General features: G+C 41.5%; 1 protein-coding gene across 5 annotated transcripts; it reads right to left on the reverse strand.

Annotated features, from left to right (window-relative positions):
- Positions 1-489: 489 nt before the first annotated feature.
- Positions 490-27,458, reverse strand: EEF2K (eukaryotic elongation factor 2 kinase). Of its 5 annotated transcripts, XM_054080233.1 has the most exons (21): positions 27,336-27,458; positions 24,010-24,349; positions 23,084-23,146; positions 22,615-22,938; positions 20,740-20,790; positions 18,894-18,994; positions 17,278-17,338; positions 16,714-16,751; positions 13,896-14,067; positions 12,607-12,756; positions 10,989-11,121; positions 10,174-10,301; positions 9,375-9,576; positions 9,031-9,098; positions 8,237-8,314; positions 7,376-7,441; positions 5,969-6,103; positions 5,522-5,710; positions 5,000-5,124; positions 4,184-4,362; positions 492-3,531 (listed from the first exon to the last, which is right to left on the reverse strand). In XM_054080233.1, the coding sequence occupies exons 4-21, from the start codon at positions 22,858-22,860 to the stop codon at positions 3,422-3,424; spliced, it is 2,232 nt and encodes a 743-aa protein (XP_053936208.1). In that variant the 5' UTR covers positions 22,861-22,938; positions 23,084-23,146; positions 24,010-24,349; positions 27,336-27,458; the 3' UTR covers positions 492-3,421. The 5 variants fall into 5 exon arrangements, 4 of the variants coding, with proteins under 4 accessions (XP_053936208.1, XP_053936207.1, XP_053936206.1 ...); XR_008452377.1 differs by lacking the exons at positions 24,010-24,349; positions 27,336-27,458 and having other exon boundaries at positions 490-1,225; positions 2,766-3,531; positions 23,084-23,690; XM_054080232.1 differs by lacking the exons at positions 24,010-24,349; positions 27,336-27,458 and adding an exon at positions 23,762-23,827.
- Between the last annotated feature and the right edge of the window lie 7 nt (positions 27,459-27,465).

Raw genomic sequence — 27,465 nt, forward strand, 5'->3', positions numbered from 1 at the left:
TCAGACAATTTACTCTTCAACAGAAAGGGGAATAAATCACACTGAAGAGGACAGTGCATCATTAGATACCGTAGCCACTGCAAAAAACCCTCTCCCATCTCAAATCACAGAGTCCAAGTGTTTCCATTCTTTTCTCAGGAGCAAGGAAAGACTGATGGCACAAGGATGCCTCTGTAGCAGTCCTACACTTCAGTCCTTACATCTTATCCCGTACGAGATATGGACGCTGCATCTGTAATTTAATGAAAATAGACTAGCCCATCAACCATTTTGTTTTCTTCAAGAAAACAAATTTTGTTGGTGCACATCTAGATATTTCCTCCCAGTCCGTTACTTCCGACTCTTTGAAGTGCATGAAATCAGGGATGGAATACTAAAATCAACACAGAGGATTTCTGGGAGCTTGCAATACTACGATTGAATTTTGGCAAGTTATAAAGAAAAAAACAGAAGCAAACCCCTACATGCAAAGACTAAAACTCTGCTGAAAAAGGTGACAAAAAGAACAACTTTATTGACCAGCCAGAATGAAACCAGACAACGTGAATGAAAGGACTAACTAATGCAGGCAATCAGTATTTGCATGTCTAACATACAAAGAAAGGCTTGCATCTCGTTGTCCTTACCCAAGCAATATTCCCACTCGCATGCAGAAACACTGAACCCAGGTAAGTTCTGGCAGACTGAGCCTCAGATTTGTTTTCACATTTTTAAAAAATACAGATTTTTATTTATTCTTTGTGAATAGATTAAAAATACAGCATATAGTGATATCATTCCAAAAGGCTGTCAAATATATAGTATTTCTCTTCAAAAGAATGTCATAGAACAAGTTGTGCATATTTCTGTAAACAATTTCCATTTTCAAATTATTGACAGACCTATTTATTGTACAGCTAAATGATATGATACCCTCTTAGGGATATATTCTGTCCCTCTAGGACAGAAGGTTGTCTATGTCTCTGAAAAAGCAGTATTGGCAAACAAAGCACTAATTTTTTCACTGAGCTGTGTGCACATTTACATATCAGATCTACAGAGACCCGTCAGCAACTTTAGCACCTGCTGAATTTAGCAAACTACACCAAAAAGTGTCAATAATTACACTCTACATCCTTTACTTACACCTTTCAGATGGGCATAGTCAGTCTCCTCTCCTCCCTACATGGTGGTGCTGTCACACATGCTTCCTTCTCAATGTAAACCTCAGATCTGGCATCAACACCTTATGAGGAAAACAAATCATTGTCTGAATTTGTCATATTGCCTGTGCTGTATGGGTTCTGCACAAAACACTGACTGTTCAGCTGTCCTCAGAGGTGAATGACACATTCAACTTCCATTGACAGCTCACATTTTAATGCTATGAACTGAAAGAGCAAAAAGGCCACATCCAAAAGACACTTTAGGCACCTCAAGCCTAACTTTAGGCACTCAAAACATCCACCTGACTTGTGAACCTACAAACTCTGGTTCCATTTCAGTATATTAGGTCCAAAAAACCCTGGTTATTTTAGTACCTAGCTTAGTAGTTTCCTAAGCCAAACTGAGATCTAGAAATCAGATATTCATCCATTAACGGGTAAAGAGCTTAACCTTCACTCTCAAAACAAAACGAAAACGTTATAAGCACTACTTTCTTACACCCCCTGCATTATACAGCAAGAAGTGTTGCCACTGGCTACTGAGGGCTACAACTGCCTGGTGGTTCCAGCACCCATCCAGAAGCGTGATATGCAAAGATAACTTTTTCTTCCCTCCTACAGAGGATTAAATCTTCCCATCTCACTTCCTTAACTACCAGGATATCACCTCTTTCAGACAGTGGCTGTTGTTAATAACATTATGTTTGGATACTGCTTAAACAATAATTTAAGTTCCACTTGCCAGAAAGAGTTAATGGGGAGCACAACTCTGGAGCCCAGTAGTGGGCACTCACACAGGAAAGGAAGAACTGATTTCTGTTCCTTGAATGGTTTCTACATTTCAGAAGATATTAATATTACTCAGCTGTGCATGCAGGAAGTCCCAATGGAATCATCTGCATCATCTAGCAGCCTGCTTAGTTTTAAGCATGCATTTAAAAGCCTGGCTAAAGCGAGGCTGATCAGCATTACAGGTCAGGCATTCAGCACTTCATGGGGACTGCCCTTATTCACATCACTTCACACCCTCAGGAGACTCTGGGGCCAAGAAGACAAAAAGCTTCCATCTTAATTTCCTGCAAAATGACTGTTAACCACAATCAAGAGACAGGAATGACTTCTGTACTATCTATATAAATGGCACAGCAGCTTCAGGAAAATATACTGAATTTGGAAGAAAACTTGTTTCTCTGCAAGAATTCAACCACCACCATGTATTTGTCCTCCCATTAATCTTAGGATTATGCAAACAGGAGACAGTGTTTTGGGGATAACACATTTTTTCCTTTGTAACCAGCAATTTTCTCTAGCTGTTTGAAACCACTCACAGATAAAACACTCTCTTGAAAGCTGTTTAAACCAGGTAAGTTATTTTCTATACATAGAAATAGGTGAGTCAACATTCTCCAACCTTTGCAAACTCTCCTCTGGAAATGGTGGAAAGTATTCTCATTTTAAGTGAGATGATCTAGCTTCACTGAGAACTGAGAGGTCACTATAAAAATAACTTCAAAGCACCCATATACTACAGATCTTGCTACTGCGCACTGTTGGACAAATACCACACCGTTATTATATGGTGCAAAATGTGAAAATGAGAGAGGTAGCTGCATGCCTCACCTTATCAGGAACATCAGTGATTTTCTGATGGTAAAATATGCCATGCTGGTAATGAATGAAACACATTCCTCTACGAAATATCCTCACTGCTTATCTGAAGCATCTTCCCTGCACTTCTCCAAACTGTAAGGATTTAATCTGGAATTTGTTTGAGATGAATAACAGAAGTGCCCAATAACATCAGTGTAACAGAATGGGACTACTTATTAAAATGAGCAGCTACATGCTTAAACTGAAAATCTACATTCACATGCAAATTTGGTGAGATACACCAAAACCAATGAAGAAATGCTGACAGTTTAGGAAAATATTTTCCATATGTGGGAAGAAGAAAAAAAATGTAAACATACTCATCATTTGCTGTGTAAAAAACAGACATCAGTTTCATTTCTAATCAAAAAAACTAGGCCCTTCAGTTTTAACAGTTAAAAAATACAAAAGGTCATGTGTATCTGTATTACAGCTTTAAAACACTAGCAGAAGTACACTATGGCACCCCACATACCACTGACATTTGGATTTCACCCCTCCCCCAAAATTAAAAAACTAAAAAACCGAAAAGGAACTGGTAACGCCACATAAAAATATATCTTTTTAGCTGCAAATGCAGCAAGTCCATAAAAAAAATTATACAAAAGAACTGCCCAGTTGCAGTGTCATTCTTCCATCATTGCCCAAGCCTCTTCTGCTTTTTGGTAGTACTGATTTGCCAGTCTGCCTTTCATGGCTTCCATTGCTGCTTCTGCTGCTTCTGTGTACAACTCCCCTAAAGGAGAAAACAGTATCAGTTATGTTGACAGGGTTAAGAAAAAACATCACTTTATCCTGAAGCAATTAAAGGACAAAACGAAATTGAGGTCAAACTCCAAGGCTGGATGTGTATGGGTGTATTTTAATCGTGTCAGCAATTACAGCAGGTGGGAGCGTGGCTTTCACCCTTGAAGTTGAAAGTTATATGACTGGCTGCTGATGGCTCTTCAATGTATTTGCAAGGAATGGAAATACAACTGGTCCATAGCAGTCCCTAGTAGACTCTAAGATTTAGATGTGTGACATGTAGATTACACAACAACCAAGACACTGTTGCGTAGGGCCTGGGAGTAATGGGTGTAACTCAAAATACATGCAGCAACCTGCAGTTCTGAGGCCTCACAGTGAGTGAAGGTTGCTTGCTGGTGACTCAGTGTCCCAGGACTGGACCTGACACCACCCATTACCCCTGTCAGCAGCAACGTCTCATATTTCAGTTTTCAGCCTTGTACCACCCAGTATTGTTACATCTTTATCCACAAGTCTGAGGGTACCGATTCTCTACGTTTTATAACAGCTGAAGTGAGAAATCTATTTTGGGGTACCTGTTGGCAGAAAAGCAAAGGAAAAGCAGGATTATCAATTACAGAAACAAAATGAGGACTCACCTGATCTCTGTGGATCCTTATTCAGGTGGAACCCTCCAATCATTAACATCTCTGCTTCCCTGGCCAGGAGCAGATACCGAGGCTCATCCTGAGTGCCATCATATTCACCTCCCTCATCATAATCGGTCATGTTCAGTGCAGCATTGTACCAGTACAGAGCCTCCTTCCAATCCTGTACTCTGAAAGTAAAAACAATTTTTGAAGATGGTTACCTTAGGAAACAGATGTACTTTGCACTTCATTCAACTGAATGCATCTCATCTATAGACACTTTATGACTTCACCAATTTCTCCTGTTCTACACCTTCTTTATACTTTCATTAGGAAAACAAGCCCACTTCCTAAAAAAAAAAAGTTCTCTTCAAAAAATTACTAAGGAGGAGACACGGCAGTGGTAATAATTATCACTTACTTTTAAGGTACTACCTCTCCAAAAGAACTTGTGTTAATTTTTTCCCACTGATCCCAGAATTTTTAAGTATGCAACTCCCAGTGAAGTCAAGGAAAGATAATCACCAACTTCAGAGCAAAGTAACTTGGCTATCACGGGGCAACCTCAGTATGAGGGCTAAACTCAAACATGCAGGTGTCCAACAGCAGAAATTATCTGATTTTCTTTCTATGTTGATATATCATGGCCTAATCTCTGATTTTAATCACACCTGGGTGAGTTTGAAATAACACCAAAACCCTACTTCACATCATTACTTATGATGTAAGAGCTTTTTATGTAGATGAAAGACATGCAGCAAGTGCTTCTCCACCCCCGCCCCAGTGGAGTACCACCAAGTTAAATTACTAAGTCATGCACAGTACCTGTCTGAACCAAGATTTACACCTGTATCATATGCTCTTGCTACCAGAATCATGGAAGGCCGGTCTCCAGCTTCTGCTGCTCTCAGCAAGTATTCAAATCCTTTATTTCTGTTCCCCTTTGTGTCCTAGTAAAACAAAAAAAATCTTTAAAACGCACATTTCTAAGTAAAGCCATCTCTTCCCTCAACACTAAATGCAGTTTCTCCAAGTCAGTAATGGCTGCAAGCGTTTAGTATGTCTGAGAAACAGGCCCAGCCACAAAATCTAAGAAGCTGAATATTAACAATCAATTCAAAAACTCCGCAAAGGTATGCAGTAGTACACCGGCAAAACCAGGAATATGCAGTATTTTTTGCTACTTTACTTTGTTCAAGTCTTTAATTAGAAAGTCATCCGTTTTCTCTGAAGTGGCTACAGAACAGCTAATTAGGGTAACTGTTTTGTCTCCATTTCCTGCTATTCTTATTTTTACAATGGACCACAGTTCTGCATTTTAGCATTGACTTTGATCTTTTTGTTTACCTCCACAGTGACCTCAGAAAGAATGTGATGTGGCAACTGAGAGTACATGAGCCCTAAGCCAACGATGGCTTCCAGCTCCCCGCAGTCTGCAGCATGCTCCAGGTGAAACAGGGCTGACTCCTGATCCCATTCCGTGTCTTTCCCACAGAAACGCCCAGCTTCGTGATAGCGAACCATGGCCAAATGAACCTAGAATACAGTTGTACAGGAAGTGGATACAAATATTAACTATAGATCTGCTTCTTCAAAAGCCCTGTGCTCATACTTTACTTAGGCACAAAAATATCTCTCTGAGGTGACTACTTAATCAGAGCTAATTGTGTATCTCTGTGACAGGTGACAGAAAGCTATACAAGTTACTTATTTTCAGCTGCACAAATAACTTGTGGGGAAACAGAAGCTGTTTCTTTCCAGTTCGTAAGAACAGGATTGCTAGACCCATCCTACCTTCCCAAGGATTGACTTCCCAATTTTCTTTTCAAGTTCTAGTGCATTGAGCCTCTGAATTTCTTGGGCAACACAGGACGGTCTGTGGATGTGGACTCTGGAAGAGTTGTAGAGATTCCATTTCTCCACATTGATCTGAAATAGGGAATATATTATTATTTTTATCCAAAATTAAAATTTCCACACTATTCACGTGGATCACCAGCCGTAAGAAATATTATTACTTATTAGTAAATATTGTAATTTAAGGCATGGCTTTCAAAAGTCATGTTAGTAGCTGAATAAATGATCATTATTTATCATTAAAGAAACAGAATAAGGCCTTCTATTTCTAGTTTCTAATTTTGACATCAATTATCTCCCCTCAAAGCAAAGCAATGCATTTTCTTTAATTTCTGAATCAGAAAAAAGGTAATTATAAAAAAAAGCACCTGAAGAGCCACATTGCAAGCCTGGAGGTTATCCATACACAAAAAATTAAATTCCTACTTTCCTGGTCAGAATTTCAGCTTAAAACATTTTAAATGCTGCTGCATTCTACAACTCTAGAAAAATGAAAAGTACCAAGGCAGAAGATGAAAGACAGATATATGCACTGGTGTTTCACAGGATGTCCAACACAAATGACAACAAACAACTTCTCAATATAAAGGGTGGAGGGGAAAAAGTAGCTAAAACAATCCTATGAAAATGAAAGCCTTTTGAGATACGCAGGGGAAACACAACAGGGAAAGTTACTGGCACAGAACTTCAGGCTGTTAAAGCTGTTTCAATTTCCTGAAAAAGCACTATATAATAGTTAAAAGGAAATTCTGGAAAATTTATCTAATTGCGTTACTAATTATTGTCAAAGCTCCATTTTTCATTTCCTTGCAGAATTGAGTTTATGTTAAGTTTATAGCCACAGAAAATAATTAGCGCAGAACCTATATTTTGTTAAAAACACAAGAAGTTGTGGTCTTCTCTAGCTCAGTTAGACACACAGTGGACAGAGCTACTGGCATATATTTTAAACACTGCATACTTTAAAAAAATAATCCAACCACATATAGGACACAATTCCAGAAATAAAGTGCAGAAAGGAAATATAATCTACTTAGGCAGAAAAAAAATTCCACAGAAATATAATTTTTTAAGTGAGAGATCCATGTGTCTCTAATTTATGTTAGGGATCAGTTACAAAGGTGACAATTTGTTTTTAACAGTACTTCTTAAACTGGAAAGTAAAGACAAAATAAAGGAAACAATACAGAGTGTTAGGTTCACATTAACAAACATATTCAGTAGCTGAAAAGGAAGGAAAACTGACATCTGATTCAGTGATGTGGAGTTAGATGGCAAGTGAGTGGAACCAAGGACAGGCAGAGTGGCAAACTCATCATATATGAACACTTCCGCTTTACTTACTCTTGCAGAGCTTCCCAAACTATCTTCATCAGATTCATGTCTTCGGTTGTTGTTGTTTGAATGACCCTATGTTAATGTAAGGATTTGCATAATTTAATTTGCAGCAACTGATGTGTGCCAGTTGCCCCTCTAGCCTATTCCTATCCAGCAAAATCAATAGTGACAATGACTAAAACAGTTCCCACTGAATTCTTTTCTCTCAGTGATATCGCACTAGATAAAGAAATATAATGAAAAGGTAAAGGATATGGCACACCCAGACTTTAATCCTGTAAACTGGATATCCCATGACAAATACCTTGCCACTTCAAAAGTGACAAAAGGAATGGTACTTTTGGAAGCTGTACTCCCTTTCCTATCTTCTACTTAAGTATCTAGTTAAGAGCTTCAGGTCAAAATGTATTTGTATAAAGCTTATCTTTTAAAGAAGTAACCAAGTAACCCATGGGAATTCTAAAGTTGAACGTTGTTAACTTACAACATTAAGTTCTGTGATATTTTAAGCCATATAAAGTCACAGAAAGTGGAGAGGGTAAAAGCATCTAAAAGTAGATAATATTCATAGATTCCATATGACAAGACTCTGGCTACCTCTCCTCAAATGCAGTACTGAATACTTCAAAAAATCCCAAAATTATATGCAATCAAATGTGATGTTTGAGGGTAGGCTCCTCATTATAAATAGCCTTTTTCCTCTAAAAGCGTCATTAACATTCCCAAGGTGAATAATTTTGCAACTTGTGGGAATTTCTTTCCAACTGTTTCCTCTGCTTATAAAGTCCAGATCCAGAGCGATAAAAATTAAGATTCTTCTATGGAAACACTAAAGTATGAACAGGGCCAACCCTGCTAAATTCTTACCCTTTCTTTATGATCTAGATCTTCTAGCTCACTTCTCTTTTCACTCGGATATCCACTGTCTCCACCATTTTCAAAATCCTACAGACGATAAGAATAAAACATGACAACATTAGCATTACCCTTTGTAAAGATCCCAGCTTGACATTTCCCATGGAGAAAACCTTCTTCTGGTTCAAGGAGATAAGTTGCACGGAAGTATTGGATGCAAGTGATTGTATGACATGCTACCTCAGACAGACAGAGAAGGACTTACTGACCCAGAAGGCACCATCCTAGTTGTTTACTTAATACAGTTGTCACTCTTCAGCGGGAGCCAGTTAAAAGGTAAAACTGTAACCGACAACCCCTGGTACTGAGACCCTGGTGTTGGAAAATTCCCATTGCAGACTTACTCTGCCTCCTCAGGTGAGGTTTTCTAATGTCCCACAGTGCCAGTATTTGCAGAGACCTAATCAATGGTGATTCTGTTCAGCTTTAACACCACAGCAGTTGGCACAAGTGCCAAAGACACAACATGCAGGCAGGGGAACAGACACAGACTTTAATTATCTGTTAAGATACACAAGCTGCAACTAAATATCTGGAGGGGAAAAATAATAATGAATGGTATTTTTTTAAATAAAGTCTTCTTCCTTTATTAGAAACAGCAAACACATGCAGGTAACGTGACCTGCAGCAATGAAAGCAGGCAGAGCACCTTTATGCGCTTTTACTGAACAAAGACTTCAGGCAGTCCTTTAAAGACACACTCATTAAGGAACCGCAGTCTCATTTTTTCTTGGAAAGACACTCACCCTTTGGTTATCAAGCTGATCATAGTCTTTGTGAACCAAGTTATCTACTTCACTGAACACAGGCCAATCTAGGAAGAAAAATATTTGCTTCTTATTGCAAGGATAATGCTCTTGGGGAGAAAGCTCTATGTACCATTATATTACCATATGTTTTTTCACAGAAGCAGCTGTACATTAATTGTCTATATAACAGTACTCTCTGTTTTACTTCTGCTCAGAGAAGAATGCTAGAGACAAGTATTCTGGACTAAATACAACATGTTGCTGTGTTTAAAACCAACAAAATAAACCAAGTCACTGACAAACATTCAGGAAGCCCCAAGATGCGTATGAGGTACACTCACTAAGCATGTCCATCTTCTGGCTGTGAGGGGTTGCTGAGGAAGGAGAGCAGGGTAGAGAGTCAAACGCCACATCGCTCATGCTTTCATCTCCAGAGTTTTCGGACAGGCGGAAGAGCAGAGGAGGCCGACTACCAGAAACCGTTCTCACCCGGCTGCTGCCACATTTTTCCTCTGTGCCACGGAGAATTGTTTGAGCAGATTCCTTGGCAAATTAACAAGGAAGTCCCATGAATAATGCTTCTCTGTATTCTAAGCACACTACATAAGCCAACATGAATGTTTATGAGGGGTCCTCTACAAATGGGGTTGGTATAAATATGCACACGTATACATAACTATTTGCTTTGAAAAGTTCTACATCCCAACAAAATATCAACTCCTGGCATTGTTACAGAGAGTTGTTTCAGCCTGAAATTAATCCAAAGCATTTCATCAAGTCCCAGTCCAACTAATATCAGTTGAAACTGAGAGCAGTTAAAGACAAGCAGTTCTATTCTTTTTTAACTCCCCAAATTAGGGTTTGTGAGATACAAAATTTATTAATGATTTCAGCATTCAACGATATACTCGGTCCTATGCATACATGTGTTACAAGGTTCCCTATTCAGTAAAGCTACAGCCTTAACTGAGACAAGTACAGACGTCAGCTTTAAACTGCTGGACTTTAAAATGCAACATTAGTGATTAAGGTGTTTTTATTTGCCATGTAAACAACATATTTGACTTTTATTTACCATGCTTTTGAAGTTAGAAAAAAACAGCTATATTGCTTAGTTACACATTTTCATCAAGCACTTACAAGCAATTTTTTATTACGATCCAAGGCATCTTTCTCTTTAGATGAAAGATCAAATGGTGCAAGCCCCATGCTTTTGCAAATCTTGTTGCAGGAATGAGAATGAAAGAATAAGGCCATACCTCGAACACCTATGGCATTAAAAAAAAAAAGTGAAGAAAGGGTTTACCAGAAGTTTATATGATTGTTTACTTATTAAAAGCTGGAAGTGCAAAAGGTTTTTCTAAAAAGTCAAAAAAGAAACAGAGAAAGTGCTTTGTAGCACACATGGTTCAACCCACTTCCATTTTATTTTAAGAACTGTAAGAGTTTTTCACTCTCTCTGTAGGGGCGTGTAAAAGTAAGTCTGCTAAATCTTCAAAAGCTAGGATGCACAGGGTATAATAATAAAATAATTCGTCTGCATCATTGATAAACATGCCTAAATTTGACCCTGCTCACAAAACTTTCTGCATCCTATGAACAACTTCATGTATGGACACTTGGAGCTATAACAATGGGCAAGGCTTATCTCTCCACATTCAGCTGTATCCATTCCTGCAATGTGGCAAGGAAATTAAAGGCCATGATTATTGCTTCCACATTGCAGGAAGCTACTTAATTTCATTATGTTTGATTCGAGAGTACAGTGGGAGACAAGCTCTCGTTTTAAATCTGCCCTTGCGAGACAGCTGCCCCGTTCACAGACTCCTTACAAGAGAACTTTCCCAGCTGTTTTCAACACCCTGCTCGCTCACCCAGGTAGCAGCTACATAGCAGACAGCTAGGAAGAGAAAATAAGGATCCATTAGCATATGAAATGGGATCATTAATTTTACCTAGGTTGCCATCTCCAAAATCTGTACCGTTCTCTGTATGGATCTGAGGGTCTGTGTAAAGATCTCCAACTCCCTGGATATCAACAATAATGAGTTGATGTCCTGAGCGCTCAAAGGTGAAGTGACTAAAGGCCTAGAAAGAACCATAGAAGATGTCTGAGAAAACTCTCCCTTGATCTACTGAAAACAGCAACACATATTCACCTCATTAATGGGCAAAGGAGTCTGATAACCCTATTCATGAAATATAACTGCTATAAATATTATGATGAAAGCAAAGAGAGACTAGAAGTATGTAGTAGATTGCTTCTCCAACCTGCCTCCAGTCAAGAGTGGGGCTAAAAGAGGCAGGGTGATGAGCAGCAGTGGAAACATGCAGGGAAGAGGAGACTGCTTTCTTTCTTCCTCTTGTACTGGAGATCCTGTACCACAGTCTTCACCTTAAGAAGTGGGGTCCTGCTTAGCACAGGGAACAACAGCGGGCTCCGAAGCCAGTGCAGAATCGCATCTGCATAAACATCCTGTCTGCTCCTGTGGATCTCCAAGCTCCGCAGCCCTCGAACACTGCTTCCTTCTGCCAACAGGCAAAGCTCTGCCATATTTTTGGGGGAGGAAATTACAAAAAAAAAAATAATAAAATAAAAGAGCTTCCCCACAAATTCTCCTTCTTGTACCATGCCCTCTCTGGGAGGTCTCCCTGAGCAGCTGATCTGGCTCTCCATTTGTGTATCAGGCAGTGAAATGTATGTTTGTCCTCTAAAAATGCAGCACTTCAAGAACTGAGTATAAAAAGCCCTGTCTTTGGCATAAAGCTTAGACATCAGGATTCTTCTCGGAAGACATCCAAAAAAGCACTGCCAAGCCTGGAGGAGGTGACTGGTGGTGACAGACAAACATTTAACTGCAGCAGATCTCAGAGAACATTTTGTTCCCAACCTGTGAAAGCATAGCACTGATTCAGTGTACAAAACATAGCCCAGAATATAAACCCTCTGCTTACATTAATCATTATGACAAATACCTTAAAATGGGGGAAAAAAAATGAAAAGACAAAACCCTCAAGCCCCAGTAAAACACTCCTTTGCCATGCTGACCACATCGCATTTTTCGCCAGTATTTTAAAGGATCACTTGAAATCTGTACTTGTATTTCTATATGCAATCTCAGATTCACCTATTCAGAGGTTGCAACTAAAGAAACAGATTCTTATGCAAACTTTTATTTGCATGAGCTGGATATCTGCCACCTCCTTTTGTATATCACAAGGCACCAGAAGGCAATTTAGCACACAGTACGTAAGAGGTCTCTCTCCCCACCTTAATTTGAAAAGAGTTTGAAGTATGTCGATGCCTGCAATTATAGTTAGAGTCAAGGTTTCCAAAGAGTATTAACCACATTCAACTCAACTAAAATCAGACAGTGGAATGCAATAAAGAAACGCTTGGTGCTTCAACGAGCAGGCCCCGAATAAGGGGTGGACACACTGTAAAATGAGAAATTAATTTGGCATTGTACTGGAAAGTCTGCAGTTTCCTTTCTTGGCATTAACACAAAACCTCTGGGTAGAGCCAAGAAATTCCCTGCCGCAGACTATGGAAAGCATTAAAAAGAGCCTCACTTGCGGAGTAAGACGAATGTTGTCATCGCGCACAAATCCAGAATTTGAGTTGTATTTGATGTATTTGCCCTCAATGTAATGTTCCAGATGAAAGAGAGGCTTTCCAGGTCGGTTCTTCATTTCAATAATACAGGTCTGTACTATGTCAACCTAGGGAAGGAAAAAAGACAAATAATGACTAACAGAGTACTGTCTTCAGATCAAAGGGTGTGTGAATCCTCCAGCTGTGAAAATATTCCCAATGAAAGAAGCAGAACAACTGCCTCTTCCACTCATTTGAGGTCATAGTTACACTCAGGCATTCAGTACCAGCTGCAGATAAAATGGGCTTAATAGCTTTGTTGATACATAACACAGACATACTCAATATAGGTGAACTACTGGTTGGGGGTGAATGACAGTTGGAGTCCCTCAGCCCTGCACTTTAGTTTCTTGTCTTTCAGCAAGCTGATTGCTGCTGGAGGTGTTTTTGTCCAGGACACAAAGGCCAGCTTTGAGCAGCAGCTATCCAACTTACTGGCATGGAAAAATGCAAAGCCAGAACCAGAAATACAGCCAGGAAAGCAGCAGAACCATCTCTTCCTGAATCTGATGTCTTTATGCACATCCCTAATACAGAGGATAGGAACTTCTCTTGATACTCTGAGCCTAGTCTGATATTCCATACACATGGGAGTTTCATACATCCGGATGCTTCGCATTTAGCACAATGTGCTAGTATTGTTACTGAGACACCTGATGGAAACAAAGCCACAGTATCTTCATTTCTTTTGAAAAATTCTCGACCACTCCTCAGAAATCTGTATTTGAATAGCTATGTAAAGTTATTCAGGCTCCCAGCCCTTCTTAAATATCAGTGCCAGGTAGGTGTTAACACAGGTTTACAAGAATTAAGCATCTGCCTTCCTGGAGAACTAACAGTTAAGTGCTTGCTGAGACTGCTGCGGGCAATAAATTCTGTGACATCTCTGGTTATCTCTAAAGCAGCTGGGCTAATATGAAAAAGAGCAATACAGACACTGTTTTATTTTGGTTTTCAGTCAACAGCTGAGAACAGTCAGACACTCACAAACACAGAGCCCATAATTCTGAAAATATAAAGTGATTTCTGCATTTACTTCATTAAAAATCAGCTACCATTTAATGGAAAACGCTGTAGGGCAGAAGAATCTATCTAAGCAACTAAATTTAATGGAATGCAAACAAGTAATTCCCTCTAAAACGATTTGAAAATCAATCTAATAGGAGAGCTGGACTGCTTTTTTCCTTAGCAAGATCTTTGAATGTACCTGTTTTGGTGGCTTGTGCCGATTGTACTCTTCTCCCCAGAGTTTTGCTTCCATCTGAAGTCGAACATCCTCAAAATACACGTCCCTGCCCACACTCTCTATGTATCGCTTGGCAACATAGTTATAGGCACCCTTCCAGTTTTGTGTGTGTAAGAAGTTGGACAGCTTTTTCCTGAAAGATAAATCAATTGTCAGTGAGAGGAAAACTAAGAATTTTAATTCAGTCTTTCCCATAGACAGAGCCAGGTCCTAAGGTCAGCATTACACTCAGTCATTTATCAGATATTCTACCTGAAAAGTGAAGCACAGGTCAGGAGCAAAGGAAAGCAACATCTCATATGAATGGCTGGAACATGCCAAAGTGCCGGTTTGGTTTGACTGACAGCTACTTCTACTCTGAACTGCCTCCTTTTCTCATTTCCTTTCCCCCCCTTCTCCCCTCAAACCCAGAGTATGAAGGCTTAGTGCCACCTCAATCCCCCATTTTAATGTCAACAATTATTTCCTGCAGGAATTAACAGGAAATTGCCTTTCAAACATGAATTGAGAAGACAAAACCCTCCCGTATGACGAGAGCAATCGGCTGCCTTCTCAACACACGAGGGTGACACAATATCCCCCATGCTACAGAAGTAAAACTGCAGTTGACAGATCTTCTTATGATACAGCTTTTAACTTTGTTGATGTACAAACATTTCGTCCACATATCTCTCAGAAGTGTGTGGGGAGAAGACTTTGACAACAGAAGACTTTGCTGGCTGCCTACAGATGGACTAAGCAGGTAAACAGTGGCTGCAGAAGATGCAGACATTCAAGTCAAATGGGAACACCCTCCCACACATATTGTTATCAAGAATTCCAAAGCAGTCTTCTTTCTTAGAGCAGTCTCATCCATTTATATGGGACACAAGCAGGAAAACAAAAAAGTGCTTCTTCCCCACTCCCCCCACCAACCTGCCAAGAACTTCATTCAACAGAGAAGACAGCAAGAAGGTACAAAATCCTCCTACTGTGGCAGTGCGGTATTGCCAGAGACCCTGGCAATGCCAAGCCTGTCTGAAGGGGGAGGAGGAGTGTGAAAAGGAATCCCTAGAGTAAGGCACGGTTGGCTACCAAGCAGTTCTCAAACTCTACAATGGCTCTCTGAGTCTTTCTTGTTGCCATGGCAGATGGTACATTTTGAGAAGCCAGTAGCAGCACACTTAACTCTCAGCCCCCGCGCCTCCTTTCTTCCCTCTCTTCCTCCCAACACGCTGCTGCAGAAATCTTGGTACAGTGGACACTCTAAAGGCAAAGCAACTTTGGACTGTCTGTCCCACAGGGATAGGCAGACAGTCACTGTAACGGATGTCTTGGAAAGAAGGAACAACTAAGAGAAATAAGAATTTCAGCTAGGATTTGAAGCCTTTCTGGTTCTCTGAAGAAAAGCATTTCTCTGCATAAAACAAGCCAGCTCACATGCTCTTCTAGAGCCAATTTTCTCTAAAGTTTATTGAGCCAAGCGCAGCTAATGCTGTCATTGTCATTACTTAAGACTTGCAGAGTTGCAAAAAACTAAGAGAGAGCACTCCAGATGGGAAATATCAGTGCACCACTGAGCGTTATAAAAAACCTAGCAGCAGGAAGCTGACATACGAGTCATGCTTTCTTTGTACAAGAGGTTAAGACAAAGCTGCAAATAAATTTCTGTTTATGGCACTGCTCAAGATATGCTGCAAAGGGGAACTTGGTAAATAACAAGAGCTAAAAGCAATATCAGCAGGCTAAGACTTGTTACTTCCTAGCTTTCATTCACTGGTGTATCCATGTGACTTTGCAAGAAAGGAGCCACCAGCATGAACCGATAGTAAAAAAGTACAAAACAGTGCAAAACATCACATTTCTGTCACTCAGGAGCCTCTCTCTTTCCAGAGGTTAAACAAGACATGAAGTGCTATTTCTCTGCATTCCACAGCTGAAGAGAAGGCAAAGCGGCCTTAAACACACACATACATTTTCTAGGAAACATTCATTTTCAGAGCCTGGAATGGGTGGGGTACTCTCCTACCATGAACTGAGTCATAGCTAGATGCTGATGCCCACAACCACATTTGCTAACACTCTCCAAGGAAAGAAAAGTTCCTCCTCTGTCTTCCCACACACTTTACTTTTCTGGAGAGTAACTGTTAAGTGTTCAAGTTCTGCTTTACTTGGAATAGGTTTACTCTGGCACAAGTTATCCAAAGGACACTCTGGGAGGATAACCTTCTTCACCGAGGGAGGACTTCTTCCAAGTCGAGATTGCACCATCCAACTATTCATTCTCCTTTTCTCTGACTACGTACAGGCCTTCAGGTTGCACCCATCTACAGTCTCATTTTCAAATTTAAAGATATTTCATCACACCAGGAACACAGAAATGAAGCAGCTGCTTCTGTACTTTTATGAGTATCTTGCCTCTAAGAGACAGTGGAATAGCAGAAATTTATGAATTGCTAATTGATAGGCTGATTATACTTGCTGTAACTGGACATGATTTTACATTATCTATTCCACTGCAGTTCCAGTACAGACTTGATTTTCCAAAGCAAGCTCGCTCACACTTGCTTGTGCTTCCCTTAAAAGAATGTTCTGATTTCTGAACCCCACTCCCTGTGCTGCCACTGGCATCACACAAACAGGAATAAACCCCTCAGCTACGGCTTTTTAGAAAGGCACTGCAGGAGCTACTGGGGACCTGCACTTCATATAGTTTCCATCACACCAAAGTGAAATTCCAGTCATCTCGGAAGTAAATACTGCATGGAGGCCAACAAAGATAAAGCCAGAAGATACTTACGTTCTGAAACATTCTCGCATTGCTCCACGGCCAAAAGGCTACGGAAAAGAAAAAGAAAAAATAAACCCTCAGCACTGCCATTTCCACAACATTAATTTCTAACCAGTAAGAGACACAACGATGTCTTCCCCCGTTACATCCTGCAGAAGGCAGTTCTCAAACACGCTCCATAGAATACACGTCTCCTCAAAGAAAAGTGAAAACCCAGTGGTATTCTGAGTAGGAACCTGGGCAAAAGACATCAGGAATAAGCTCCCCTTCAATATCCCATGGAGCAGACACGATACATCTCTTAAAGTAGCTGTTTAACTTCTGTCTCCAGTTTGGAGTCAGCTCTGTTGTGACTGCCTAGAGAAGCTGGCTTTGCAGACCTCATGTGCTCTGCATTTAGGCTGCCATACAGGGCACTCCAAACTCAGCTCAGCTGAGGAAAAACAGGAGAAAAGAATGACATTGGGATCTCAAACTTCTGTATGACGACAACATCTTGCTGCCACTACTCAGTAAAAGTAAGGAAATGACAAATTTGACTGATAATAAACATGAAGAACAGTGTGATCTTACTTGTGAAGCCATCTTGATGAGGACTTCATCTTCAACCCAGTCCCCAGTAATTGCATTGTACCTGCAAAATTAGATGTGCCTCTTAGAAGAATGCAGAGGGAACCCAAATCCTCCCATCCCCAGCACCTACATCTCTTGCTGACTGCTAAAGAGCACTGCTGCCAGTCCAACACAAAACCTTCTGGTCTTTCCATCACACTCCCGTACTTCAGGCGGTAAAGAAGAAATATGAATACGTTTTTGAAAATAGACTGAATCCCACTGAGAATGGACAGATTCCACTACAGAAGCTAAGCTTTTGCAACACTATAAAATAGGCTTTAACTGCTTTGACATTAAATCTCCTCTCTGATGCCTAGGCAGTTCACCGGGGGCAGAAAGAGCCTTAGGAAGCCCTATATACTGAACAGGTTCCCTCCCAACTCTGACCTTGCAGAAACCTGGTTCTGGCTGGGGATCTGCTGCAAGGCTGTGGAAGATGTGAGCAGAATACAGCAACAGCTGCAGGGGTGAAAAGCAACAGGACCAAGAGCTGCCCAACACTGCATCAAAGGAGGAGCAAGCCTCTGCACAACACTATGATAATACTGAGAGTACAACTGTGGTTCCTCCCCATCTCCTTAACTCCCAACACAGCAGATGTCAAACTAAGAACCACAGCAGCTGAGTCACCAACATGATTGTTTCCATTCTGATTCCTCCAACCTGCACCAAGTACTTCATGCAAGCAGACACTCCATATACTCCCTTATATATTGTGTATCACCACAGTGTGCAGCAGACAAAAGAGATGAAAATCAGAGTATCAGAACCATCCCTTTTTAATAAGGTATCTGAGTAGCCCTAAACCAATATTATAACTTATTTGTATTTCAAAATATGCAAACTATTTCAGGACTGTGCGGCTGACCATGAACAGATGCAGTCTATGGGGAAGAAGGACACTGCATGACAGTGTTACACGCCTAGAAGGGAGGCCTCTCCAAACACCAATGCTAAGTGGTAATTAACTGCCCTCTAACTCCTACCCTTTCCACCAAGAACCCTGTGTCAGTAGGGTAAATGTTTTGGCAAAGCCTGTGCTAAAGCACTAAGAACAGTTTAAGGGCCAGACTCAGTTTCAGCACGTATACCACGCTGAGCTATTCTGGGCTTTATAAGGATTTAAATTCCAGCCACATGCAGCAATACTGCACAGACGAGCAACAGTGAAACTGCTATTTTGGGAAAGGCACAGAGTGTTATGCTGCTCTTTTTTGCTAAGTTATTTAAACTAAGTATGTTGCCTTTTTATTGGGATTCATTTCCTTATTAGATTAAGTTTACAGCATTAGTAAACAAAGTACCAAATACTTCTCAGTCTTGTTTCCTGTCTACATGGTGAAATTCAGATTCTACTTAGGTGGGAGAGAGCGCGTGATGCTGATTGGTTCAAAGGTTTATTTTTTGATTATATGCAGTATTTACATATTCCTGGGAGATTCAGTTAAGACACACTCACTTTGGGCATTATTGAAAGTTCTTCAGCCATGTAATTAAACATATCCTGCACTACGCTATTGCAGCCCAGCACGTTCTGTTTAACATCAGCATTAAAAGCAGAAATACCCACAGACCTGTAACGAGTGGCTTGTTCCGTCTCAATGTCCTCAAGATGAAATTCAGCCCATGGATCTGGCATGTGCTTCGCTTTCTGAATAGCATGTTTCCAGGCTTCCTGAAAAAAGTCACAAACTGGCAGGTTATTTATAATCAGCAGTAACTCACAACAACGGCATTTCCTAGAGCACATCATGATCCAAATGCTACAAAGATGGGCAACTACACAATCCCCTGAGAAGCACTGTTCAGAGCCAGCACCAGGCAGTATAGAAGACTGCTCTGACATTTTATAGCTTCAATAATAATGAATCACAGTTCAGAAACACGAAGCATCAGGTTTCATTTCAACCTGCATTGCCACAAAGTTACCTGAGAACAGAATCTGGTCAAGTATATTGCAAATATAATTTGCAAAATCTGTAGTAATCTGCAAATACCTCTAACATATGATGTAAATAGTGATAAGTCACACCTAGATTATATTAATATACTTTTACTACTTTGATTTCTAACTTTTTGTAACTAACAGCACATACAGACAGTGAAAGCTGCATAAGTCCATTAGTGATAGAGCAATATGGATGAAGAAAAAAAAGTTCTGTAAACCTCAAGGCCCTCAAATTGTGCTCAGTATAAGCAAGAAGAAACGACAATGTTGTAAAAATACATTATTATAACAATTCCAGACAAGTAGCTCTGCCAATTTGGATGCCTTTCTCTTAACATTTTCATCTCCCTCGTTCTACATTTTAATGTTCCAAAAGAACTGGAGATAATGATCCTGTGATCTTGCAAAGGCCTTCTGCAAGGTGAGCGGGAGAACAGGCCACTCCGCACTCCTGCCAGTAAAGAACGATTGAGCTCTGAGATTTTGTTACTGCCTCTCTAACTGAATTTTAAGTATGCAGAAACAGTAACTTAAAATATTGGGCTTTTTTTCATCTGGAATTTAAATCTCAGTCAAAATTAAAGAAAAAAAGTCCAGTATAAGTTGGCGTCACCAATAACATCAACGAAGTTTTTGAAGCAGCTAAGCTTTTAAAATTTAAGCTTTTAAATTGATCATGTCTATTTTTATTTCAGCTGTAAATCTGCATACCTCGCAAACAATTTAAATGCTCTCCTTTCTGATAATAGAACCACAAAACAAACACAATACTATAATAAATAAAACAAGTTTAGAAGACTTGCTGAGAAAAACTGCCTACATGTTCCATAAGAAAATGACATTGTCTCAAATCATGACTGATACACATTTCATACGGAATTGGGAAGTTTCATATTTGACTACTTATGAAACAAACAGGGAAAAACAGAAATAGCTTGGTCAAGTATCTATGTCAAATCATTACTGAGTAGAGACCCTCTCCAAAAGGTGATCTGTATTCACACTAGGTAATGATTTAAATAAATTAATTACTTGTGCTTGACCTTGATCTTGTGAGACGCTTTGTGCAAAAGCTGTATTCTAATCGTCAAACAGAGCTCAACTACATGGTCAATGGTGCTAACAGTGCAATTTTTCTCCTGCTGTAGGCATGTGGCTGCCATAAAGACTAAGTAAATGTCTTGCATCCATTCTATTCTTGCCCACAGCAGGAAATACTGTGAAGAAACAACTATAGATATATGCTATAAAAGAAGTGATATTTCAGAGTAGAGAATAAAGATCGTTATTATTTCATTTAACAGATCTTTTTTAGTTTTGACTTGATTATTTTTATAGGCTGAGGCAAGCAGTTCTCCCAGACAACAAAATAATGAACAAAAAAAGGCCATAAAAGCAAAATACAACAAACCCCAAAAAATCATAGTGCATCTATTAGATATGGTGCTCATGTTTTTTTTTTTTTAACCTACCCGACTATGGTCAACCACAGAGCCGTGCTTAGAACGATGCTGTGTGCCATTCTAAAGGATGCATGAGAAACATAAAAGTAGGAAAATACATGTGATAAGACAAATGATTGACAAAGACTCTCTGTTCTCTTTTTTAATTAAAAAAATAAAGTTGCTTTCCACTTAAAAGCCACTCTTCAAGTTATATTCCTAATTAAAGTTCATGCTTAGAATGTCTCTGAACAAACCTTTTGAGGTAAGTTGACAATCTTTTTTTATCGGAAGACATGCGCTAGAAGGTTCTTGCCTATAAACTAGCTAATTCAACATTGCCAAGTCCTGTGTAAAGGCAGAGAGCTTACAGTAACACCTCTGTCTCTGCATTTCATTGTCAACAGCCACTCATGTTGCCATTAGCTCTGGGGTCAGAGAGGTAGACTCTAATCACAGCATGTCGTAGCGGTTTAACATGCTGTCAGTCCGGGCTGTCTGCTTCACTTTGTATTGGAAGTCACCATTTCTGCAGCTTAAGCAGCAGATTGAGACTTGCTTCCTCCACATTTCAACCCAATGCATTTTATCTCTGATAGGAGCTAAAATGCTAAACTAGACATTGTGGGGCCCAAAGCATGGGCACATATATTCTGCAGAAATGATATGACAGCTTAGGACGGAGGAAATAATTGCAGTTTCTCAAGTCAGTTTTATCTCAGGCCACATGACTCAGAACTCACACTGCAAACACAGAAGTATTTACTATGTCCCAAAAGGTACATGCAAATGAAGAGTAAGCTCCATGCCAAGTCATAACTTGCTTCGGACAGCATACACTAAAATCTGCCCCCTAGTCTATACTAAACTTTTACTCTTCACCTTCCTTAGAAATATGTATCTTTTAATGTTTCTATTAACTAGCCTTGGCAAAAACCTTCCTGCAGACAAGACAGTTTCACTTTTAATGCGTTAGCGTTAGCCAACTGAAATAAACCACCTGGTATCTCTCCAGGAATAAAGCATGCGTTAGGCATAATGAGATTTTAGAGTATCAATTAAATAAACGTTAATATTTGTAACAATAAATGCATTAATAAAACACACTGAATCCTAGTTTGGACAAAATCTAAGAGACAAGCCAGTTTACCACAAACGGTGCATATCTGGAATACATAACCTACAGAGTGAATGTCACTCGGGTCCTTGAGGCTCCACTGCCTGCCTGAGGGTTCATCTTCCTTCACCTGGCCTGGTCGGTGCAAAGGGAGCAGAGTGGCACAGGACACACGGCCAAGGCAGCACCAACTATGGACCCTGTGACCTCTCTGCAATGCTGTCATTGCGGTTCATTTTAAGAAGGCCAGATACTGCTCAAGTACACAGTACTGCCAGCCTGACACTCCACAGCCATCCACGAAAGCTAACATGTTAAAAGCTCCCTAAGAAGGGCCTACAGCCTGAAAATCAATTGTTACAATCATTTACAATTTTTTTTGTCCAAAGAAAAATATAATGGATTGTTAACTGTGATTGGCAAAATCCATAAAAAAAGTATCTGCTTCCAGGCCCCAACCTAGCTTACAACAAGTATAATCTTATCAAAGCTCCCCATCGATGTATTGCTGTTTTAATGGATCAATCATAACATCAGTGAATTGTTCGCCTGCAACCTGCTGCCTTGGTAGATGAAGATATGAAGATCTTCCACCCAGCTATAAGGGACAGTAAGCAATTCAATGGCAGTATCAGACTATCAGATTAATGGAATTAACTGCAGGTGTGGAAAAAAACAGACGTATCTTTTATTGGAAAGTATTAGTTAAAAGAGATGAAGCAGTTAGACAACTCTCACACCAATTAAGTAAAACCAATACCTTACTGAAGTCTGGAAGCAATACTTACCTTAAAGCTAAAAGAATTTCTAGGAGAAGAGCTTGAACTGTACTGATCAGTTTTTGCTAAGTTGCTATAGTAATTGTCAACTTCGATACTGGCAGACTTGTTAGAAACTGGATCATCAGTTATTGGACAGATAAAATAATTGTCTTCATCATCACTATCAGCATCAAGATAATTTCCAGAGTTCGCTGTAGTTGGTCTGGCATTATCGATCCCTTCCATACGAAAAATAAGGTCCTCGTCTGCCATGTTTGTGGGAGGTCGGTTTAACTCCAGCAATGATTAAACAGCCACTATTCCAATGCACAGCCAAACGGAGGGAAGAAGCTGGTGGGAAAGAATTAAAAAAAAAAAAAAAAAAAAAAAAAGGGTTGTTACTAAAAGAACAACTGATGCATGGAACTGATGTCAGCATGATGGCAAAAAAAATAATTTGCATATAGCTCCATAAAAATGACCTGCAAGTACCTACATGTAGTTTTGAACTCCTCGGTGCCAGATAAAGGTTCCCAGAAGGCAGCTAGTTTTGAAATTGCTACAAGATTGAGAAAAGAAGATAAACAAGTATAGAACAATACTATAAAATCTGAGGGACTGCAAACACCATCTGCTGCCCGGCTGACATTTGTTATTGTATTTAAAAAATTTTAAATACTCATAGAATCATAAAATAGTTTGGGTTGGAAGGGACCTTAAAGATTATCTCATTCCAAACCCTCTGCCATGGGCAGGGACACCTCCCACTGGATCAGGGGCTCCGAGGCCCATCCAACCTGGCCTGGAACCCCTCCAGGGATGGGGCAGCCACAGCTTCCCTGGGCAGCCTGGGCCAGGGCCTCACCGCCCTCAGCGTGAGGAAATTCCTCCTTATGTCCAGTCTAAATCTGCCCCTCTCCAGTTTATCCCCATTGCCCCTCGTCCTGTCCCCACAGTCCTTTGTGAACAGCCCCTCCCAGCTCTCCTGCAGCCCCTTCAGCGCTGGGAGGTCGCTGTAAGCTCTCCGCGCTACCCCTCTCGGACACGGCCGAGCCTCGCCCCGTGGCCGCCGGCCTTTTAAAGGCTACAGCCGCCCAGCGGAGCTGCCTTTTCTGCCTTCACAAAAGCGCCTCACGCCGCGAACAGCCCGACCCCCGCCCCGCACGGCACCTACCGCCTTCCTACCGCGAACCCCCCCGAGCGTCCCGCAACCGCCCTGCGCGAGGAGGCGGCACCTGCACCGCCCAGAGCCGCCCCAGCTCACCCCGAGCCGCCCGCCCACGCGGTCCCCGCTCAGCCCTTCTCAGCCCTCATCCAGTTTTGGTCCCCGCTACGCACAAACAACGCGGTGCCAGAGCCCAAGAGGGCCGCTAGTGGAAACCTCCCGCCCGGAGAAAGGCTGAGAGAGATGGGTTTGTTCACCTGCGAGAGGAGAAGGCTTAAAGGAGACCTTCGCGCCGCGTACCAGCGCGTAGAGAGTGTCTGCCGAGGGGGTGGAGAATCCCTTTTTACACGGGAAAAGACAAGGGTAATGGTTTTAAGTTGCTCCCGGGGAGATTCTGATTGGATTCCAGAAGAAAACTTTTCGCCGTGAGGACTGTTAAACATTGGAAGCATCTCCCCAGGACAGCGATAAATCCCTCTGCTCCGGACGCTTGTAAGGCTTGGCAGGGAGCTGGGCCATCCCACTGAAGCCATGGATCACCTAAAAAGGTTGGACCAGATGATCCTTGAGGTCCCTTCCAACCTGGCATGCTGATTCCTGAGAGAAAAAAAGGTTAAAATTTGAGGTGCGAACCCCTGGATTAGCACCGTTAGGTGTTAGAGATGGGAGAATGCCGTGGCGGGAGGGAAGGCAGCTGTGCTGGAACGCCACATGGAAGGCAGGACTCCTGGAGAGCTGCTGCGGTGTCCAGACTGCCTTTCATTCCTGCTTCCTTGCGGTTTGGAGCTGAAAGGAGGGTTTCCCAGGGCAAGCGTTCCCATGGGAAGGGCCCACCGCACCCACCCTGCGGAAGGCAAGGAGCAGACAGGGGCAGCGACTGTGCAGCCCAGGAGGCTCCATGTGGATCAGGTTATCCTTCCAGCTCAACTGAACCGCACAGTGCTCCAGTTCCCCATGCAAAATGCCAAGAGCGTGTGCTCCCAGAAGTTCTAAAGGCTTTCCGATTTCCTCAAATCACCCACATTTGTCTTCCTAAAACACCGGCTTTCTGGGCTGAAAACGCCCATGTTTAAGCTAGAATTCGTGGAAAATTTAAACAAAACTCCTTATCTTTTCACGGGTTACATGGAAATTAATGTAAATAGGTTCTGGCTTAATTGTATTATTTGGCAGCCTGAAAAGAGCCTGTCCTTTTTACTGTCTTAATCTTGTATTCATGTAAATAATCCTCATTAGTGCTCTTTACCGTAATTAGGGGTTACAGAATCAAGACGGAAGATATGAGTACGTCCTTCGTGACAGACAGTCGGTCTCTTGTGGCATCACAGACAGAAGAATGCACAATCCCTGCTCTCTCCAAAGAGGGAAGCAACATTGTGAGAAACACTGCTGCAGCGCTAGCGGGCGGGATAATCTTCAGGAGGAAGATTACTAATATTTAATTAAAACCATACAGAGCAGATGCTCTGACTCTCTGCCAGGAACACCCGCCTACCACCACCATTACTTACATAAATTAACTCTGGCTTTAGCTTGGGGACTGGAGGGAACCACACACGCTTGCGGGAATGCTGCCGGCAGTTTAAGGGTACCTGTAATTTTGAGAGCAGATTCCAGCACTCTGCTGAGGATGCAGCCGTTGTTTGGGAACGTAAAGCAGAGACTTAGCAAGCTGTTTAACGCTGCTTCCTGCAGTGACATTTCTGGGTAGCCTCAACTTCTTGCAGGGTTTAAGCTTAAATTAAACACATTTACAATGTTTGTGGATTGTGCAGAAAATCTCTGAGGTTCTGTTCATCTCCCAGCTGCAAATCACTGTTGTAAATATTATAAACTATCTAAAAATGAGTGCTTCCCCCCCAACACACACCAGAACATGTCTCCCCATTTCCCATTCTGCAGACAGCCCAGCTGAGTGCCCTATGGAAAGCAGCACCCATCGGGATGTGTCACAGCAGCGCCTGGGAAGAGGGCAGGCTCATCAAATTAATTCTGAAGGCCAGCTGGAAGACAGATGTCAGGTTCCCACTGCATGAAAATGTGTTGATAATGGTTAGAAAAATCATTGTCTGCTATCGTAGGCTACTGGTAACAGTGGAATAAAGTCACCAGTGTGATATATATGAGCGCAACTGAACAAATCACGAGAGGAGCTGGCTTTAAACTCATGCAAATACACAGCATTGTTTCCGACTAAAAGGCACCCAGTGGCACCAGACAGTATTATGCTATATATCCTCATGGAAAGTGTTTGGCTGTATTAGGAACATCATTAGATTATACAGTCTTGAGCTACAGATTTCTCATGCTATTAAAGGTGTACTTATTTTCAGGTTTAAGTCTGGGGCTACTCCTCTCTGTAACATTTTCACATCATCACAATCAGTGATGATGAAAATGTGTTTGATGAAATACTGAAGATGTACATTGAAATCAGATACTTGCCCAGACTTGCTGGGTCTTCTAGTTTTAGTTTTCTATTTTGATGTTACCTAATATATCCCGAAGTTTGATTCACGTTTTTTGTTTGAAAATATTAAAAATAAAGTTAAAACGGCGACTTGGGAAATTAGTGACCTGCAAGTCCAGTACGCGACTCTTCCATTTAGTATGCTCAGCAATGCACAGATACATTTCTGAAAGTATCAAAACTTCTAAAGTTCCAGTATGCTCCTATTAAATAAGGTTCTGTTTACAAATAACTATTCTAGGGAACTGCAGTTTTTGAAAAGAAAAAGGAACACTTGCCCCAGAAAATATTAACTTTCAGAGCAATTTTGTTCTGTAGTCATCTGAAAAATCCAGATGAAAAAGTGCCTGTACATAAATTAATTCCACAATTCGTACCTCCACACTGCTACCACAGCCCCTCTTTACACGGTAAATCCAGTTGTTCATAAACCTCACTTCAGCTGAATTGCGGGTTCAGAGAATACACATGCAGAGAACTTTCTAGAGCACCAGTAAATGACTTCCTATGGGATGAAGAGCAAGGATAGACATTGTTTCAATGGCAGAGCATTCAGTCTTATCCATAAAACAACTGTATAAATTTCCCTGCCAGGCACCCAGCATAAGAGGATTTGTGTCCGGTTCTGGAATCCTCAGCACAGGAAGGATATGGAGCTGTTGGAACAGGTCCGGAGGAGGCTATAAGGATGCTCCAAGGGTTGGAGCACCTTCCGTCTGAGGACAGGCTGAGAGAGTTGGGGGTGTTCAGCTGGAGAAGAGAAGGCTCTGAGGAGACCTTAGAGTGACCTTCCAGTGCCTGAAGGGGCTACAGGAGAGCTGGGGAGGGGCTGTTCATAAAGGCCTGTGGGGACAGGACGAGGGGCAATGGGTACCAACTGCAGAGAGGCAGATTTAGACTGGACATGAGGAGGATTTCCTCACGCTGAGGCCCTGGCCCAGGCTGCCCAGGGAAGCTGTGGCTGCCCCATCCCTGGAGGGGTTCCAGGCCAGGTTGGATGGGCCTCGGAGCCCCTGATCCAGTGGGAGGTGTCCCTGCCCATAGCAGGGGTGGCACTGGATGGGCTTTAAGGCTCCTTCCAACCCAAACCATTCTGTGATTTGTCCTACTCACCATTCTGGCTCCGGTTGCCGAGACCAGTCGCTCACGAGCGGGTCGGGAGCAGCTGCCCCCCCGCGCCGAGCCAGTCCCAGGGGGGTCCTGGCGGTCCTTAGCGGTGTCCTGGGGCTCCTAGAAAGGGTCC

Source organism: Cuculus canorus, chromosome 15, assembly GCF_017976375.1.
Source record: "Cuculus canorus isolate bCucCan1 chromosome 15, bCucCan1.pri, whole genome shotgun sequence".
In the NCBI taxonomy this organism is placed as follows: Eukaryota; Metazoa; Chordata; class Aves; order Cuculiformes; family Cuculidae; genus Cuculus; species Cuculus canorus.

Coding starts and splice junctions, on each gene's coding strand:
- EEF2K (XM_054080233.1), bottom strand. CDS start 22,860: ATGGCAGACGAGGACCTTATTTTTCGTATGGAAGGGATCGATAATGCC. Junction 17,339..18,893: donor GAACAAGCCACTCGTTACAG/GTCTGTGGGTAT, acceptor CTAATTTTGCAG/GTACAATGCAATTACTGGGG. Junction 5,711..5,968: donor GGAAGTCAATCCTTGGGAAG/GTAGGATGGGTC, acceptor ACTGTATTCTAG/GTTCATTTGGCCATGGTTCG.